The following is a 19,039-nucleotide window of genomic DNA, read 5'->3' as shown; positions in this document are numbered from 1 at the left end:
TTCTACAAAAAAAATCATTGTTTTTTTCTCTCTCTTATATACTCGTATGTATTAACTCACAAATAGACTAACTAATAAAAGTGAACACAAGCCCCATGGTGTTGTATTATTCACTTACCTCATATAATACAAAACTGTTTTAATTTTTACATTAATTTATGGATACGATGGTAAGAATGTTTGAGTCATAAAAAATAAGTATTTTTCAGACATAAATTCTATTGTTGTCCTCAAAATCTTAAGACTGTCTGTTACTGAAAACCTTTTCGACTAATCCTGTATTAGGTATATTACTAAAAGGATTCCAGACAAAAACTATTTTAAGATAGTGTAATACATCTGACAGGAATAGCAAAAATGTACCTACTTTTTCGAACCTAAAATACGCGGCCTAAAATTTTCCAGAGGTTTTGCAGAAAACCATTTTCTAGAGGTCAGACCTTCACCTTAAATTAAGTATGCTGAAAATTGTTCAATGACTTTGAAATCACAAGGGTAGAAGTTCAATGTTAAGTATTCTGAGTTAATTTATGCTCTTGTTCGAATATTAGTAAAATGGGGAACAATATACTATACACCTAAAAGTTCAAACGTTATTTCATTTATCTAATTGATAGATAGATTCAGGCATTTCTTTGTGGAAGTCCAATTGATGAACTACCAGCTATCAATTGTTTTGCTTCCGCTACCAGTTTTAACCCCTGACCCAAGAGAGGGGTGTTATAAGTTTGACGCCAATGTCTGTCTGTCTGTGGCAGTGATTAATTTCGATGCAGTTTTTAGCTATGTTTCATTACAATCGGCTCAGCCGTTTTTGAGATTTTGTACCTTGAAATAATAATGTCGGGGATTTTCAACTTGTCTAAGTTGGTTCGATTATTCAAGTCTAATAATTAAATAACTCAAATATCTTTAATTTTTTAAGAGCAATGTGAACTTGACATAATTTTCACATAAACGTAAAATATGAAGTCAGGTACTTTTCCACTAACGTGCTGAACGAACATACGCATTAAAATAAGCATTTTCTTCTCAACGCGGTAAATGCAATGCTCTTTGTCTTAACTCATCAAAAATAAGCTTATGTCACAACAAAATCCCGCCTACGTTGACTCCGAACCACTTCCTTTCATTACTGCCATGTTTAAAAACCGGCCAAGTGCGAATAGGGCTCGCACACGAAGGGTTTCTTACTTAAGTATTATAATAGGTACTTCACTCGTCAGAATAGACATTTTTCCAATAACACCGATTTCAGTAATAATACTTAAGTGACCAATAATAATATAATAAAGTTCAAAAAAATGTCGAAAAACATTTATTTTCTATGGTTTGAATTTTGATTTGAATCTCATATGTAGACTTCTTTGTCTCGGGATATTACAAAGAAGTTTACTCAAGGGAATCAATCACCGAAGCGGAACTCAGACAAAAATTAGAAGAAAGCAAAAGGACAATAAAAAAAATAGAGATGCATTCCCGAGACTAGGAGCGAACTTTTTAAGGAGATGTAGACTATGTATCGAAGTTGACGGCCGAATATTTGAAAATCTAATATGAATAATTAAAGTGTGTTGTTTTATTTTTTGATCCACGAACATTCACTACCTTAGTACGTTTGAAAGTCGAATCCAGCATTAAAACGTAATAAGTGTCACTTTTTGTATTATTCTGAAAGTTTTTAAAATTACTTCTGGTCATTGAATTCTGAGATTTTTAGGTTTTTTTTACAAAATCAAACTTTCACTTGCGGTCACTTTTATTGTAACTTGCGTCGAGGTTGGGAAGCTGATTATTATATGTGTAAAAGTGCAGTTTATGAGGATAATGTCACAAAAAAGTTACATGATGATAAACTGCTCGGCCCGAAAATTCTTAAAAAAATAAATAAAAATTAATTACTCGAAAACTACAAAAAATCGGCTAACATACATGGGGTATATTCGGATAGCCCAGATGTGAGGCATCTCAATTTTTTTTAGATGTCAGTCTTTGTGCCACCCTGTAAAAATGTGTGTATACATGTATGTTTGTTACTCCTTCGTACTAAAACTAACGGGTTTGGATGAAACTTAGTAGGTATATAAGGACGTTGAACACATAGGCTATTTTTAACCCGATATTCCCACGGAAATGGGATAAATTTGTCGAAGTCACCACTGTTCGGTTTAAAGTCATGAAATTTGGCATAGTTGTTTTTAATGCAATGCCGATGAAAATAACGATGTACCTACTTAATTTTTGGGAACTTCCATTAAAAATTATTCCACCTCAAGTGCCAGTAATTTCACCGGCTGTCTTACTCTCCACACCGAAACACAACAGTGCACGCACTGCTGCTTCACGGCAGGATTAGCGAGCAAGATGGTGGTAGCAATCCGGGCGACCTTGCACAAGGTCCTACCACCTGCAAAACATCACTAGTATGAAATGATACACTTAGTAATGAAAATACGTAGCAGACGCTAAGTACGTTTCAAAAGATACCACCCTGTGACAAACGGACGAACAGGCAGCGGAGCCATCGTAAATAGAATCCCTATGGAACCATTTACAAACGGAACTCTAAAAAGGGGTTATTAAAAGATCCTTTTGTTTCAGGTTCAATGACCCCGCTCCGACGATGGCGCGAATCATGGCTGTCTACCTCTTTACAGTCCATTTTCTCTCGTACATTATAGGTGAGTGTCTTGACAGATTGATAAGTGTTTTGTAAGCGCCTCAAACGATTTGAAGCTTTATGAACCCTGATTGCACGTACTTGACCTAAATTGTTGTTGAAAGTGTGAAAGGGTGACGGAACTGAATGAATGGCTGATGGATGAAATAGAATACAATACTTTTGTATTTATGGAAAATGATTGAGTGCCTGTGTGAATTGAATTTCAGAATTTGAGAGCGACTTTTATATTCAAAACGGTTGTATGGGAAAATTTTAGTTTGAAATAGATAGATATGGTATTATGTTTCCGTTAACTTGGACTAAGTTTGAATAAGTTTTTGGCCAAATCGTTTCTTTTTTCCATTATTTGCATTCTTTCTTAAACAGTCTGACATGCTCGTACAGTATGAGAAAATTGTTTCCGGCCAGCCAACTTACACTTTATTACTAAACCACAAAGCATGAAATTGAATGGTATTATACCTACTCTTAACAACAACAGCGATACAAACAGATAAAGTTGCCAAGTAACGAGTAGGAAGTAGAATACTCCATAATAAAGATAGTAATAACATTAGTCAGACATTAACTAAATTATGAGTGTATGGAGAACGAGGTTTATTACGTAGGTCGTTAAATTTCGCAAAACACGTGGCAAAGTGTCCGTAAACGTAGATAGGGGTGGCGAAGGAAAGGTCATTGTGGAGTTCTTGGGAGAGGCATGGTCCAGCAGTGGACGTCTTATCAGCTGACGACGACGATGACGATGATGATGATGATGATGATGATGGTGATGATAATGTAGTATAAATGGTTTTTGACTCTTAACAAAAGGTCACCCTAATAAAAACAGATAAAACTGCCAAGTAACGAGTAGAAAGTAGAATATTCTATGATAAAGAGATTAAGATCAGTCAGACATAAACAAAATTATGGGTCTATGGAGCACGAGGTTTATTACGTTGGACATAAAATTTTGCAAAACGCGTGGGTTGACATAAAACGGTGTTGTAAAGCCTTCCGTCCACGGGACAAAGCGAGGATCATAATTTAAATTTTAACACTTAATCAAGCTTTGGCTGACAATCAAGATTTACGTCTCCACTGGGAGCGTTTCATTTTCCGCACCATTTCTTTGAGCTGCTCTTTAAGCAGATAACGCGATTAATTTTTAATCTGTTCGTCGCGACCATTAATCTAGTCACTGACGCTTTTCAATTGTGCGCGGATTCCAATCGATGGAGGTTTTGATAGGAATGATTATGAAATTCGGAATCTTATTCAGTTCCAAGACGTAAACACATCACGGACATCACGGTACGAGTAGAATCGAAATTTACTGCGCGTAATGTTCGTGTTTTATCAAAAGGAAATAAGTAAAGCTAAAATGAAATAAGACCGCTTACTTAAACATACTAAAGCTCAGCCTGCTATTTTATAAATTTGTCATTTAAAATCTCGTTGTAAGTACCTACCTATAGCAAGTAGGCTATGTCTTAAATGGCCGTTATATTTTTTTATTTTAATTTCATTATTAATTTAGTATTAAAGTTAGTTTCATAAAAAATGAAAATTAAATTGAGGTAAAATCTTAATCTACAAACTTAATGTAATATTTCTAAGTTTGTGAACTATTTTTTAAAAAATAAAGAGAATAATTTACAGGCCAACTTTGAATGAATGAGCGCTCTTTATTCTCTACAGTGTAGTTTCTAGAATAGTTAGAAGTTTTGGGTAGAGCCAATGTAGTCTAAACAAGCTATCGAAGTCATAACAAACAGATGTCGAACTATCGATACATTGAGTAAAGTTTTGGATAAGTTCTTTGACTTTGAATCTTTGAAGAATCTTGCGGTCATTTTGAAATAGCAATATTTATCTAAATATATAGTTGAATTTAAGTTCAAACGAAATTGATTTGCTTTTGCCCCCAAATTGATGTCCTCTAACTCTGTGCCCCCGGAAATTTTGCCTTTTTGCCGGGTTATAAGTAACCTTTGAAAATTAGTATGGTGATGGTGCTGGTGTTGTAATAAGTACCTAGATAAATATTTTCTAAATCATTTTACTAGTTTCATGATAAGGTTTTTCTGCATTCAAAAAAGAATGGATACTGAAAATGAAAACAACGAACGAAATGAATCGATGTAGGAGCAATGCTATTCTATTAGGTACTTATTACAAACACACTAATTCTTAAATGAAAACAAAAATTGATAAAAATTACCGATAAAATACAAAGAGCGCAACAAGAGTAAAGGATTATTTTGATCTACCCCAAAAAGACGTTCATAAGGAGTTGAACGCGTTACAAATATTTTAACATTTCAATTTCAGAGAATAACAAGCTCGTGACAAGCTTCCCCTTTTTCCAGATGAATGAAGTTATCGTTTTGTTTATAGTAGACTCGGAATATTCACAATTACGCGTGATTTACGATTACGTTTACTTAACGAACAAAAGCGAGTTTAACTCAAGTTAATTTCGTTATCAAGTTTCGTACGAATTTAATGTTCACCGCTCTTTTGATAGCGTTACAATGTTCGACGCCGCTGATTTCAAATGAATATAGGTACCTATCTTGTTTAAATATTTTAAATTGATAGGTACTCCTTTTTTGAAGGTCCCCTAAATGAATAAAAAAAACCCTTATAATAACTACTTTGCTAATAACAAAACAAATACTTAATTTTGTTTTATTTTTGCCTTTTGGCCATGGATCTGTCCTGAGATCTCAGAGTTTTTAATAAAATACAGTAGCTACATTTTTTACGCTCTATCCATCTCCACTACCTCTGAAAATCAAGATCTTTAATGTAAAAAATTATTAATAATTTATGAATTTTTAATTGAATAGTTTATTATGTTTGAGAGAAAAAAATCTGGAATTATGCAAAAAGTAAAATAATATTGTCCCGCGCGTGTTGCAGCAGCCGCCGAGTCGCGTTGCTCCTAAGAAGAAGGGCTACGGATTAGCCCGAAACATGTCGAGCTAAACTCGATTTAAGACGTGAGTTATTCGGGACAATATTATTTAATATGAGTGAGTCTCACGGTAGTTTCATTTTGAAAATTATGACAAATGCTAAAATTTCTCGGAAAACTTTTTCCCGGTCTTTAAAATTTTTCATATGGTAACACCATGAGTAAAAAACCTTACCCCGCGCCTCGATGCAGTTGAACATTTGAAAACAAAACACATAACGAAACTTTTTTTTTCCAGTCTGCCGCCAAGATAGCGGTAACAACAAGCCAAGGGATCAGAGCACAGTATCGGAGTCTTCCAGAAGGTTCCGAACAGAGTTCTTAGAAGACTGGCCGCAAGTCCCTGGGGCGCCATACTTCGACCCTAGCACGCCTGACAATGTTACCGGCCTAGTGGGATACCCCGTCACTCTGCTGTGTAAAGTGAAGAATCTTCAGAATAGAACCGTTCGTACAACTACCTATAACAATAACAAATGAATCCCTGTTTCCATAGTCACGCACTTGAATAGAACTTTACCTACCAATTTTACACATTTTTTTATTTCTAATACTTTGCAAAAGGTTTTTACAGAAAAATAAAATGAGAAAGTTGCCCGGAAAATCAGAAAATTTAAGAAAACTTTTATATAGTAACTTTTCTAATGAAACCTTGGAGTATTAGTGCTGTTTTTCATGCTACCTTAATGAAATTCAAGATGTATTTTTTGAAAATTCTCACGGGAACTCTTGAAACCTTCCGAAATTTTGAACGAAGTTTGGTAAGATAGCTGAAAGTCTGGAATACCATATAGGCTACTTTATATACCAACATTTCTACAGGGTTTCCAAAATTTCAATTGATTACAGACATGAAATACTTCAGTAAGAAATACTAAGAAAACATACAATGCTTTTGAAATCTTTCTTTGAACTGTTGTTATAAGATAAATAAATCTAGAAATTCTCAATAAAATTTTATAAGCATTCCAATGTCTGACTCAAAGTTCATAAATAACTGAACACTTTATCGCAGCAAATAACAATGCTAGGGCAGTTTGAGCTGTTTGGAATTACTGAAAGTAGCAAGATATTAAACTGTTCACGTTATTTTTATCTTAACTGTATCCAAATAACGTTTAACTAATTTTTATTAAATACTCCAAGTTATAACAAACTCTTAACAGGTGATTTAAAAGCGAAAATGTAAAATTACGATTTTCGAACTGTTGAAAGTATGTGAGGTAAAAGTTTGTAGTGTTTAATACGCTATAATGGACGAGACACTGCTTTCACTTCTGTTGCTAATAACATAAACAATATGCTTTTAAAGTTAAAACAGTTCCCGCAAACTAATATCCCCTTTTTATATGACAAAAATGGAGCTCATAAGTTTTAATTGCACCAAATTTTGCACCAAAACCGAGTGTGAAAACGTTACATGCTGAAACAGTTCAATCTCCGCTCCATAAGCGTTTAAATTTGAGCGTAGAACGTTCCAGAACATTCCACGGTACGAAATACGCTCAAAGTTTCAATTTCATAAACTCTATGATTACATTATGTTTGGGAGCGCTCACACGTATTTAGAAATTAAGTTGCTTACTTGTTTTGCTTTTTGTCTTCCGACGGGACGAGTTGTAAGTAATTTGATTTACATGTTTTACGGAATTTTTGAATCGATCGTTAGCTTTGTTAAGTATATCGTGAATTGTAAAAAAAAGCAACAATTATTATTCAGTGGTATGACGAAATATGACAATACCATCTAGTATCACTGGTGGGGTGGAACAAGTTGGTGGTACTACGAGGAAAAAGGGCAAAAAATAATTATGTTTTTAAATCGAGCTTATATAAGACAGAATAGAAATAGATATACCATTTTATACTTACTTTTCAAAAATATTGGTAATCTTTTACTTTATTTAAATAAAAGAAAGAAAGAAAATACAAAATTTAAGACGCCACCACTTCAATAAAGTCAACTTATTAAAAAGTTCCGCCATATATTTGTTTTAAAATAAATTGACGTCTCAAAAATGTTAACTTTTTCGTTCATAAGCAGGCTTTGTTTACATTGTAATATACATTGTAGATTATGATTAAATTTACTGATGTAGTTCCATCGTATTTTTGCGAAAAGTTGTTATTTATCGTGGTCTCTCAATAAGCTTCAGAACCGTACATTTTTATGGTTCCGGAGCCAAAATGACAAAAACGGAACCCTTATAGTTTCGCCATGTCTGTCTATCTGTCTGTCCGTCCGCGGCTTTGCTCAGGGACTATCAATGCTAGAAAGCTGTAATTTTGCACGAATATGTATGTAAACTATGCCGACGAAATGGTGTAATAGAAAGTTTCAAAAAAGTTTTTTTTGGTGTACCTCCCATGGACGTAAAATGGGGTGTTTTTTTTTTCTCATCCAACCTTGTAGTGTGGGGTATCGTTGGATAGGCCTTAAAATCATTAAGGGGTTGCAAAAACGGTTTTTCGATTCAGTGATTTGTTCGCAAAATATTCAACTTTAAAGTGCAAACTTTCATTATAATTGAGCGTCCCCCCCCCACTAAAATCTAAACCGGTGGGTGGAAAAATTGGAAAAAAATCAGAATGGTGGTAAGTATATCAAACTTTCAAGGAAAACTATAACGGCTAAGTTGGCTTGAGATTTATTAGTAGTTTAAAAGTAAATAGCAGCCTAAGGTATAAAATATACCTAAACTTGGAAGATTTTAGAAAAATATTACTTATTTTTTCGTAATGGCTACGGAACCCTATTTTGGGCGTTTCCTACACGCTCTTGGCCGGTTTTCATTTTATTTGACGCTGAATAATAAATTTTTCATATTAATACGAAATTATCACTCATTTAGTAGAATAATGATTGGTTGCCACTTCGGGTGTCGTCGTATCGGATTGAGATCCGACTTTTCCCGATGGAAAACCAAACTTTTCGACTAGGTACTTTATCCCAGAAAATAAGATAAGGGGCTTTTTCACCACCCATTGTTTAACTTTATTTGAAGGATAAATGTGATGCCGTCTCCGTCTATTCAAACAAAACAATCAGGACGGCATCACATTTATCCGTCAGATAATTTTAACCCCCTGTATTTGCATGCCAGTTGTATTTTTTGCTCATAAGCACTAATACTAATGACCATTTTTTGCCATATTATTTACTAGCTGTTGCCCGCGACTCCGATTGCTATCCTGAGGTAACTATGCAATTTTAAAAAAAAAATAATTTCCTTCCCCGGCACTCAAAATATCTGTATACCAAATTTCACCCAAATAGGTTGGACGATTTTGACGTGAAGTGGTAAAAAACAAATGAACAGACAGATTTAGTGGGATTTCATTGTCAAATTTTGTTTTGTTGTCCAGGTGTCATGGGTTCGTCACCGCGACATCCACCTGCTGACAGTGGGCCGCTACACGTACACCTCGGACCAGCGCTTCGAGGCGCAGCACAAGCCGCGCTCCGAGGAGTGGGCGCTGCGCATCCGCAGCCCGCAGCGCCGCGACTCCGGCCAGTACGAGTGCCAGATCTCCACCACGCCGCCTGTCGGGCACGCTGTCTTCCTCAACATCGTCGGTGAGACAATATTTAGGTAGACCATCAAAGCTGTACCTACAGCGAAGAGAGTCTGTCTTGTTTGAGTGCCAGACCTTCCACGCCACCTGCCGGGCACGCTATCTTCCTCAACATTGTCGGTAAGACATGTCTAGTTAGACTTATATGAGTGCCAAATCTCCACCACGCCGCCTGTTGATCACATTGTCTTCCTCAATATCAATGGTAAGACCTTTTATTAGTTAGACCACAACCTGCTCTATAGTGAAGATAGTAATTTTCCTGCCCTTCCCCTGTTGGAAAAATACAAAAAATAACGCAAACGCACTTAACCCCCAACTAAAACCACTGATAAAAATAGTCCATATAAGTGTCTCACCTCTCTTCGAGGTATCATCAGCAGATCTTTATACGCCGACAGTCAATCGGCCGTTTAAAACATACAACATACTATCTATGTAGTTTAACCATTACTTAACATACAGTTAGAAACATCCTACGCGTAACAATGTAATTTTATTCACAAGTTTAAATAATCCAACTAAATCATAAGTGTGACAAGTTACACGGATATCAAGTGGCGAGCTTACTGCAAACGCCGGCTTAACTGGAACGAGCTAGTGCAAACCGGATACGACTCCAATTAGAAGGTCGTCAAGTTCGGTGAAGCGCCTGTCAGAGCTCCATTGCTCAGAACAGTGTCGTTTTAATCAATGGACTGGCAGTACGACTTAGCATGGCTTAGCTTAGACGATCTCATGGCTATAGTGCAAACAAGTCAAGAAAAGGAAATTGAATGGAAATGGTTTTATCCTTCGCCGTTATAAAGTATTTTATTGACATTATTAGGCAGGCACTGTCTGATTTATGTAGAAAAAAAAACTGAAAAATGCAAGTCAAATTCGTTTAGAGAGGGTTCCGTCAGAAAAATATTTTAATATGTTATGTATTTTTAATTGTGCCCCTAAATTAAACCACATTATTTCTTAGGAGTTTTCCTGTAATCTTTTGGCAACGAACTCATCATAGTATTTTTTTTCAAAATTTTGAACCCAGTAGGTAGTATCCGAAATATGGGGGGAGGGACGACAAATTTTCGCCATTGTATTATCGTCAATTAAAAAATATATTTTTCACACCTCTCCTTCAGAAAAGTAACTTTTCCTCCCTGACGAGAGGAAGCAAAGTACAACTTTTCTGTTCAAGGCTTTTCTAAGTGTTTTATTGCAAATGCCATTTTTTGAAGGTGATAATTGTAAAGCTACGCCATTTTCTATGCTGGTTGTTCTTTAATAATATTTAGAATTTATTTTTCTCAAGTTTCTTAATGCTCGGTGTGAAAAGTTGTATGAGCGACTCGGGAGCAAAATTATTTTCATCTTGGGCGTTAACACTTGAATCCCTCATTACGCTCAGGATTCTACTTTAGAATCCCTCGCTACGCTCAGGATTCTATTGCAGTATCCTTCGCTACATTCTGGATTCAATGTACGCCCTCACCGTAAATACACCATTTTGCTCCCTTGTGACACAAATAACTATATGTATAACTTCAAAACGAATTGACGTTTTAAACTATCGTTATTTTCACTCATAGTCAAAATACTACAAACGGGACTTATCACGCTAACACACACTCGTGACCACGGCCAATGTATGTTGCCAAAACGTCGAGGTAAATATTACTCGTCTGTGTTAGCGTGGTTATTCATTTTGAAGTTATTAAAAATCTCAGATGCTCACAATATTCCTTTTTATTTAATACAAATCTACTTTCTGTATATATCGGCTGTAACAGACAGACAGACGCGCAAGCCGCACAGTTCCATTTTTTCGTTTAGGTACAGGAGCAGGTAAAAAAATGTGATTGAGATTTTTAAAAACATACACAAAAGCGCGAAATAGCTGGAGCAACTATCTCTTATGTCCTTAATTTATTCCCTTATCAAAAACCTTTGTTAAAAACATCTTATATGAAACATTAAACATCACCTATTTTATATTATTTATCTGCAAAGATTCAAGACGTAGCGTGGATTATGTTTCGCAGTCGTTCATACGTCAAAGGGAAAAGTGGAGCGAAAAATTGAAGGGAAAGTAATTCCTTAATGCCTTCGTAATGTACTAGAGGCGAAGTTAAATGGGACGCTTTACCCGACAGGGCATTGTTTGCTTCCACTCTGTCACCAACATGCCGTGTTTGCCTATGCGCTCGTGTCAAAGAGCTAATCTTACATTTGGTGTTTGCTCGGAAAGATTGCAGATTTTATTTAAACGTAGCAACTTAGTATGTTGAGTTAGATTTGAGTAACTTAATTTATTTATTTGATTCTTAGGCTTCACGGAAAACCAGCGTTGCTGCACATATTCAAGGTCAAAGTCAAAGTCAAAATATCTTTATTCAATTTAGGCTATAACAAGCACTTATGAATGTCAAAAAAATGTACCACCGGTTCGGAAAAACCTCTGTTGAGAAGGATCCGGCAAGAAACTCATCGAGGTATATATTTTTTACTAAATCCTAATTAGCTTGAATTAGCAATATTGTATGGTAGGTACTGTTATTAACTTGTGTCATAATAGAGATAATTTAATTTTTTACTGATTCACGGTACCGTCAATTAAATTATCATTAAAAAAACACACAGAACTTGTCGAGCTATTCATCATTTTTTGTTGTGTCGACAAAAGAAAAATGACGTGTTCAATATTTTGTATAATTTTAATAATGTAGCCTAACACATTAGAGAAATACGTCTTACATTTTTTTGTTCCACACTCCACAGTATACACTCGTGTGTTTGTTCTCAGCACCAGAAACGGAAATCCTAGGTGGACCAGACTTGTTCATCTACGCGGGTTCAACGATAAATCTTACGTGTATAGTGAAGCACACTCCGGAACCCCCCAGCACGATTAATTGGACCCACAGAGGGAAGGTAAGGGTTAAGATATCTTTGTCAATTTAACAACTACTCGTATGTCGCTTTAAAAACGTTTAGCTCCTAGTTTTTGCAACTAGAATCAGTGAGATACACACCTTTATCATCTGCACTTTATATCACATAGGGGTCAATCATGGAGAGTTTTAGTTGAAAAAAAAAATAGCTGTACGCGTGTTACAACTGCATTGGAACTGCAATAGTCTGTCTCTCGTATTATGGTAGGTATTGAGCCTTCGAAGGAAAAGGTCGTGGGTTTGAGCCTGGACTCGCACCTTTAAGTTTTCGGGATTTATGAGCGTAATTATATTTGAAATTTACCACGAGCTTTACACAGTGAAGGAAACATTGTGAGGAATGCATACGCATGCGAAGAAATTCAATGAAGTTTCCAATATATACTGGGCCCTCTTCTTCCTCGCTCTTTTCATTGCCGTGCAGTGCAGTGGGGCATTATGTTGGTATACAAAGATGATTATTACAGAGTTATGTAACCATCTGTATTTACTTCTCATGACCTACTGAATTGCTATTATTGTTTGTGAAAAGCATTAATTTATTTGAAACTTCAATTTACGTATTTCAAAGGAGCAAATATCTAACATCCTAAAGTATACTCGGAAGGCAGAACCGAGCTGACAATGGTTTATTCCACCGCGATTCAAGTATTCATTGCTTTGCGGAACATCAATCGTAGTGCTGTGAGAAAATCGATAGATTATCAATGGTATCGATATTTCACTTTAAATTAATATACCCTAATACTGTCAATATTGTCGTGAAATACGACGCTGATTCTTATAAGAAGAATTGATAGTGTCTGAAAAGCTCATGTTTGGATTCAGTTTTAATACTTAATTTTGGAGAACTTTATCTAACAAGTACTATCAAATAAATCTTCATCCATGATCCAGTTTATTTATTTGACGACCGAATGGCCAAGTAGTTAGAGAATCTGACTACGAAGCTTGAGGTCGAATCGAACTGGGTTCGATCCCCGGCCGGGGCAGATATTTGTATGAATAATACGAATATTTTTTCTCGCGGTCTTGGATGAGTATGAGTATATATCTGTATAAGTATGTTTATCCGTTGCCTAGTATCCATAGTACAAGCTTTGCTTAGTTTGGGACTAGATCAATTAATGTTAAGTGGAATAATGATATTTAATAGTATTATATATTACTTGTAACTACGCAATTTTTCAATTGGCATTGGTCTCAAAAAAGCAATGTTTTTTTTTCATACATAAAATAGACGAATTTAAGACGTCTGTTTGAAGGATTTTGGTTTTGGTTGGGTTCTAAATTTTTTATCCTATTTATAAGTTACCGAAATTATAGCTAACCATAGTTGCCAATGGCGTTCAAAACTACGTTTATCTTTGCCCGTCACATTTATTTAAAAAAATGTAGTCACGTGACCTGTCAGTGTTAGGATTAGGCGGTTTAGTTATATAACGTTTATTTACGATAAAGGTCAGACAAAGTAAAATAAATATACACACGATCGTTTAGTATTTTTTATATAAAATTATTTAATAAACGTATTCCTCGAAATGGTTTTGTAATAAGACCACATAGTAATAAAGTGATCAATGCCAAGTGTTTTCGTCTCTTTTCGTGTAATAATTTTATAAACTCCTTTTATTTAACCCAATGATATCATAAAAGTGGGCTAACCTATTCATAAATTGCTAATATATTACATAAATTTATCTTTTTTGTCACCTTTAGTAAACGATAGTATTAATAAATTAAGGTCTTCTTCGTTGATTTAAAAATAAAATATTAGATACATGAAAAAAATTCAGTAAACAAAAAAATACAGAGAAAATAATATTTATAATATATTATAGACTTGGCTAAAAATTTTGAACATGAAACTACCTTGAGACTCACTCATGATATTGCAACGGATAACTCACGTCTTAAACCGAGTTTAGCTCGACATGTTTCGGGTGGCGCGTAGTGTGCGTGTTGCTCCTGAGAAGAAGGGCTACGAAATAGCCCGAAACATGTCGAGCTAAACTCGGTTTAAGACGTGAGTTATCCGTTGCAATATGATTTAATATTGGCTAAAAATATTTATATTTATTATTTTACATGTGAAACTAAAACAATGTTTGCGCTTTTGCTTTTTTAGACTACAGAACGCGTAACCTTAAAAGCGTAGGGAAATTTCATCGATACTTTTAATCGTCAGTTAAAATCTCCACAACACTAAACGAGGGATGCGGATAGTATTGGCTCGCATGGAATATATAATGAAGTCCCTGTCGAGCGTGCGTGATGATGGTCGAATGCGTTTGGTTTACACGGGGTTTGCCGAATTGAGCCGCCGGGACGCCTGTTGGCTTTTCGTTTTCAAGCATAATATTTTGTGCTTGATTAGTTTCAGTCATGACATGAACATCATGGTCAGCTTTTCGTCAATGATGAAAGAAACATACTAGTACTAGTAGTGTAAAATAATATTTACTTATGACCCATTTTTAAGCAACATGACTACGAGTAGACTGAAGAAAATCCTCATTCTTGCGAGTCAACTGCGTGCATTCTCGCAGCCATCAGCCGCGTTTATACTTAGAACTCTGTACGTGCGTCTTCTGAGGCTCTGTAGAATAAAAAGCAAACGCGTGTCATCATTATAATATAGAGTAAAAAATGAATGTGTTTACAATATTAACGTTAGCAAAACTCGGGAATTTTAGGAGCTCTGCTCAAGACCATGACGCCGCGAGGGTTTAGCCTCGTTTTCTTGCCTGGGGGGCTACTACGAAATTGGAAAACAGAACAAATTGGGATTCGAAGTTGGTATCGTATTCTACTTACTCTCGTCACCTATAATAAAATATAAGCGTCAGCGGGACGGCAAGATACGAAATTCGAATTTTGCACTTCGTGTAGTATAGGGCCTAGTCATATGGGTATTTCGAATTTGCTGCGCAGTTCCACGCGCTGGTGTCAGATGTTTCAACTCTATTTCCAACGCAACGAACCAACTGCGGCTGGGGGAGTAATGATTCTATCTGGTCGCTACGACTCAATCCACACATTTTCCGCGCACTCGAAACGGATTTTGGGCATGATTTACATAAATATGTTTAGGGAATACCATATTGAGATTATTGAGTGTTTCCGCTGTGTTAAGCGGGTGCAAGGCGCAAGCGGCCACGCGGCGTGCTGTTTCATGTCATCTAAGGGCCTACGCTTGGCGCGGGTGCAGCGGGGTTACTACGAAATTCGAAAATCGAAGTTCGTGTCGTTCCGTTCCTCTGACAATTCTCGATTTTCTTCGATTTTCAAATTTCGAAGTAGGCCCTCAGGATGCGAACGCACTGGTAAAATCCGTCACACGCGACGCGTGTACTTAGCCCTGCTTATATTTTTCAATAGGCATCCACCCGCTCTGTGCAAACCGTGTCAGCTAGCTCAGGCCCTAATAACGCATTAAGCCGCATTCACATTTATCTGTCGTGTTGTGTTGTAATGCTCTCTGTCTCTCTCTCTCGATAGCTTTCATGCGACACAACACAAGCCGTCACAGCTTGTTCTACACTTTCTGCCAACAAACTGCTACGCAGTTTGGCAGAGGTTTATAGTTATAAGTATTGCTGTACTTCTTTTGTTTTTTTATTTGAGTAAATAAATAATTAAAAATAAACATCACATTGTATCAGGTAAATGTGAACGCAACCATATAAAATGTATGAAACCGATACCGTCCTGATGCGTCACGACACAACACGACAGAGACAGATAAATGAGAATTGTGCTTTACTGACGCCCGCGACGGGTACACACTTTAAGCAGCGGACGCACGCCCTGATCTTTGATACTTTTAAATATATTATATTTATTATATTATATTTTCTGTGTAACAGACGATAAATTTCGACTCCACGCGCGGCGGCATATCACTGGTGACGGAGAAAGGGACACACAGTAGCAGTAGGCTGCTGGTGCAGTCAGCGAGAACTTCAGATGCAGGCTCTTACCAATGTGCGCCGGACAACGCACTCTCAGCTACTGCAAGAGTGCACGTGCTTACTGGTAAGCGTTGGCGAGTTAGAAATTATTTACTGAATGAGACTTTGCGGATCAATGAATTACTTATAAATAATCATTTTGCTCACCCGTGAACTTGAAATAGTTTATGCAACAAATTCGTGTTCATCCAGCTCCTCCACCTCCACATCTCAGATCTCAGATGTGGAGAACATTTGTTGCATAGACGTAACTATGGTAAGATCGCAGGTGAGGAAAGCAATTGTTTACAATCCATATTAAATTAACCCTTTCTTCTATTTCTCATGCCTGTAACTTTCTCTTTTTTACATTAATCTGTAACGTGCCTATGTCTGTTTTTTTTTTGGGGGCAGTCTCGAGAATTTCTCGAATAGTCTTGATAAAACCATTGAACTCTTCTTGGAAAACTGCTTTATTCTAGCAAAATGTGATTATCAAATTACAATAAACTAAAAGTTGCATTTTTCTGTCATTATTTAGGTACATTGGAAGTATTTTAATCTAAATTGTTAGGTATTTCTCAAGACCCAGACTGTTGAAAAATATTTACATATGTATAAAATTCAGTTTTAACGCGAGATAGACACTCTCAACCGTTTATTACGCTTCCGTAAGATACCCTTCTTTAAATCTTTTAATTTCAACTTTTAAAACGACTCCAGCATTATTGCATACAAATGAAATCTTAAATTACTTTTCAGACGGCTTCATTAATATTGCTTTTTAGAAAACGGGATCCAATCCAAGTCATTTGGTTTCTTGCAGTAATCGTGAAGTAGCAATTAGAATCGTTACTAGTTATTCCCAGGATGGTTAGGTACGTAAGGAGAAACATAGCAGTCAATGTAAAATTTTCGCAGCTTCTCATACTCCCTATACTCTTGTCTGTCACATTGTCCTAACAGGCGAGATTGCAAGTTATTGTGTTTTTTTTTTGTAATAAATTATTCAGGTTACTTCTACTAACATTATAAATGAAATGTTGCTTTTCACGCTAAAACTCCGATTCGTCTCATAAAATTTAGTGCGTAAATAGCTGGATCTTGGGAATAATACAACACTTCTTTACTGTTTTAATGTTTCCGCGAGATCTCACGTAAGTGTCATAGATTTCAAGAGTAAAATCTCGAAATCTCCGATACATTTGCAAAGGATGTCCTTCACAACATAAGTCAATCTCGATGTCATGTTTTGGAAATGTCCTTGGTAATTTTGTGAAATCAATTAATTTCAATTCAACTGGTTCCTAGTGGTGCGCGTGAGCAAAAACGCATGTAGCTATAGGTTAGTTTTGTTTTTGGTGCTAAAATCATCCTTTATTTCACAGGTGAAACCCCGGCAGCAATGCAAGGAAGCGCGCAGTGGCCGATTAGTTTACGACTACCAGCCCTTTTCTTCTTAACTGTGTCCCTAATCAAAGTGACTGTGTAATATTCAGTACAGTGTGGTATAAAAGTGTTAATTGCCAAACAAGCACATGTTAGTGTAAGAGTGTTCTAGGTGTAAATACGGTTTTGTAAAGTTTAAAATTCTAGTGCTAAGCGGGTGGATGTGAGACATCAAAAATGCCGAAGGCCTGTGTCAATGCAAATATATCCTTATGTCAGGGTAATTTGTAAATAATAGTAAAATTATAAGAACATTTAACAAAGTTTATTAACATAATTTTTATTTTTACAAAGTATGTTTCATTTAGTGACCATCCAAATTCTGGTATTTGATTCGGTATCGTCAAAAGAATACTTCGAATTATTTGTACTTGAACATGACAAATGAAATTTGGAAGGTGTGTAAAAATCAGCTCGTATAAAATGTATTAACAAGATATCAAGTGTGTATTTATTAACAAGAAAATAAATTTATTTCGTTTTGATTAATTTAAACTGATTATAACTGCTGATGTAATTAAAACAATGTGAAATGTCTTACTATGTATAAGAATTTCTATCAATCATTCTCATTATCTCAAAATATTGTACAGTACGAAGAGAAACAATAAATCAAATTGTAGTTAGCTAATAAGATTAGTGATATCGATTGTTCTCATATTTGAAGTTGATGTAAATAAAAAGATTTTGTAATTAAATTATTGTATTTTTTTACCAAAACGTGGCCTTTTACAGTAAGTTTAAGGTCCTATACTAGCTGACGTAGTTTGCACGGAGCGAATGGATACCTATTAAAACAGTATGAGCAGCGCTAACTGCACGCGTCGCGTGCGACGGATGTTACCAGCAGGGCTACTACGAAACTCGAAACTCGAAGTTCGTGTCGTGCGGTTCCTCTGACACTTATTCTATTTAATACGAGAGCGAAAGGGACGGTACGATACAAACTATGAGTTTCGAGTTTCGTATAGCCCTGCTGCACTCGAACCCGCATGCATGTGCCAGCTCTGTAAAGGTCACAGCTCATTAGATCCACCCGGCACCCGATCAGCACCACCTCGCCGCGAGCGGTTAATACCTATTCTTTATAATGGATTTGTACAGGAATGCGCTCACTACATCAACGCCGTAGCGTCACCGGATCGCATTGCTCGAAAGATGTCCACGCGCGGACGGCGAGTAGACCACTCGGTGATAGCTAGCTGCTCGTACGCTTGCCCCGCGTGAACCGCGCGCGGTCAGCGTGGCGCTCCCCAGCCTCATTTCATAATCACTAGGAAATTTGTGGACCACGCGACGTCCACTCGTTGACCACGCGACGGCCACTCGTTGACCACGCGAGGACCACTCGTTGTCAACGCGGCGTCCACCCGTGGACCAACTGTCAACAACGAGTGAACGCCGAAAGTCGAGGCGGTGCTAGTCGGGTGCCGGGTGGGTCTAATGAGCTGTGACCTTAAACCCGCGCTAGTTA

General features: G+C 36.5%; 1 protein-coding gene across 2 annotated transcripts in view; it reads left to right on the top strand.

Moving 5' to 3' along the window:
• LOC141432176 (cell adhesion molecule CEACAM1-like) overlaps positions 1–18,263 on the top strand; it is a 35,540-nt gene extending 17,277 nt beyond the window's left edge. For both annotated transcript variants that reach the window (XM_074093655.1, XM_074093656.1), the window contains exons 2-7: positions 2,602–2,681; positions 5,887–6,095; positions 9,015–9,225; positions 12,016–12,143; positions 16,033–16,201; positions 17,505–18,263. In XM_074093655.1, coding sequence (XP_073949756.1) covers positions 2,624–2,681; positions 5,887–6,095; positions 9,015–9,225; positions 12,016–12,143; positions 16,033–16,201; positions 17,505–17,608 — 879 coding nt within the window. In that variant the 5' untranslated portion in view covers positions 2,602–2,623 and the 3' untranslated portion in view covers positions 17,609–18,263. The remainder of the gene's footprint in view (positions 1–2,601; positions 2,682–5,886; positions 6,096–9,014; positions 9,226–12,015; positions 12,144–16,032; positions 16,202–17,504) is intronic.
• The last annotated feature ends 776 nt before the right edge of the window (positions 18,264–19,039 follow it).

Source organism: Choristoneura fumiferana, chromosome 10 (genome assembly GCF_025370935.1).
Source record: "Choristoneura fumiferana chromosome 10, NRCan_CFum_1, whole genome shotgun sequence".
NCBI lineage: Eukaryota > Metazoa > Arthropoda > Insecta > Lepidoptera > Tortricidae > Choristoneura > Choristoneura fumiferana.
The sequence above is the reverse complement of the archived record's forward strand: the minus strand, read 5'-3'. Positions and strand labels throughout refer to the sequence as shown.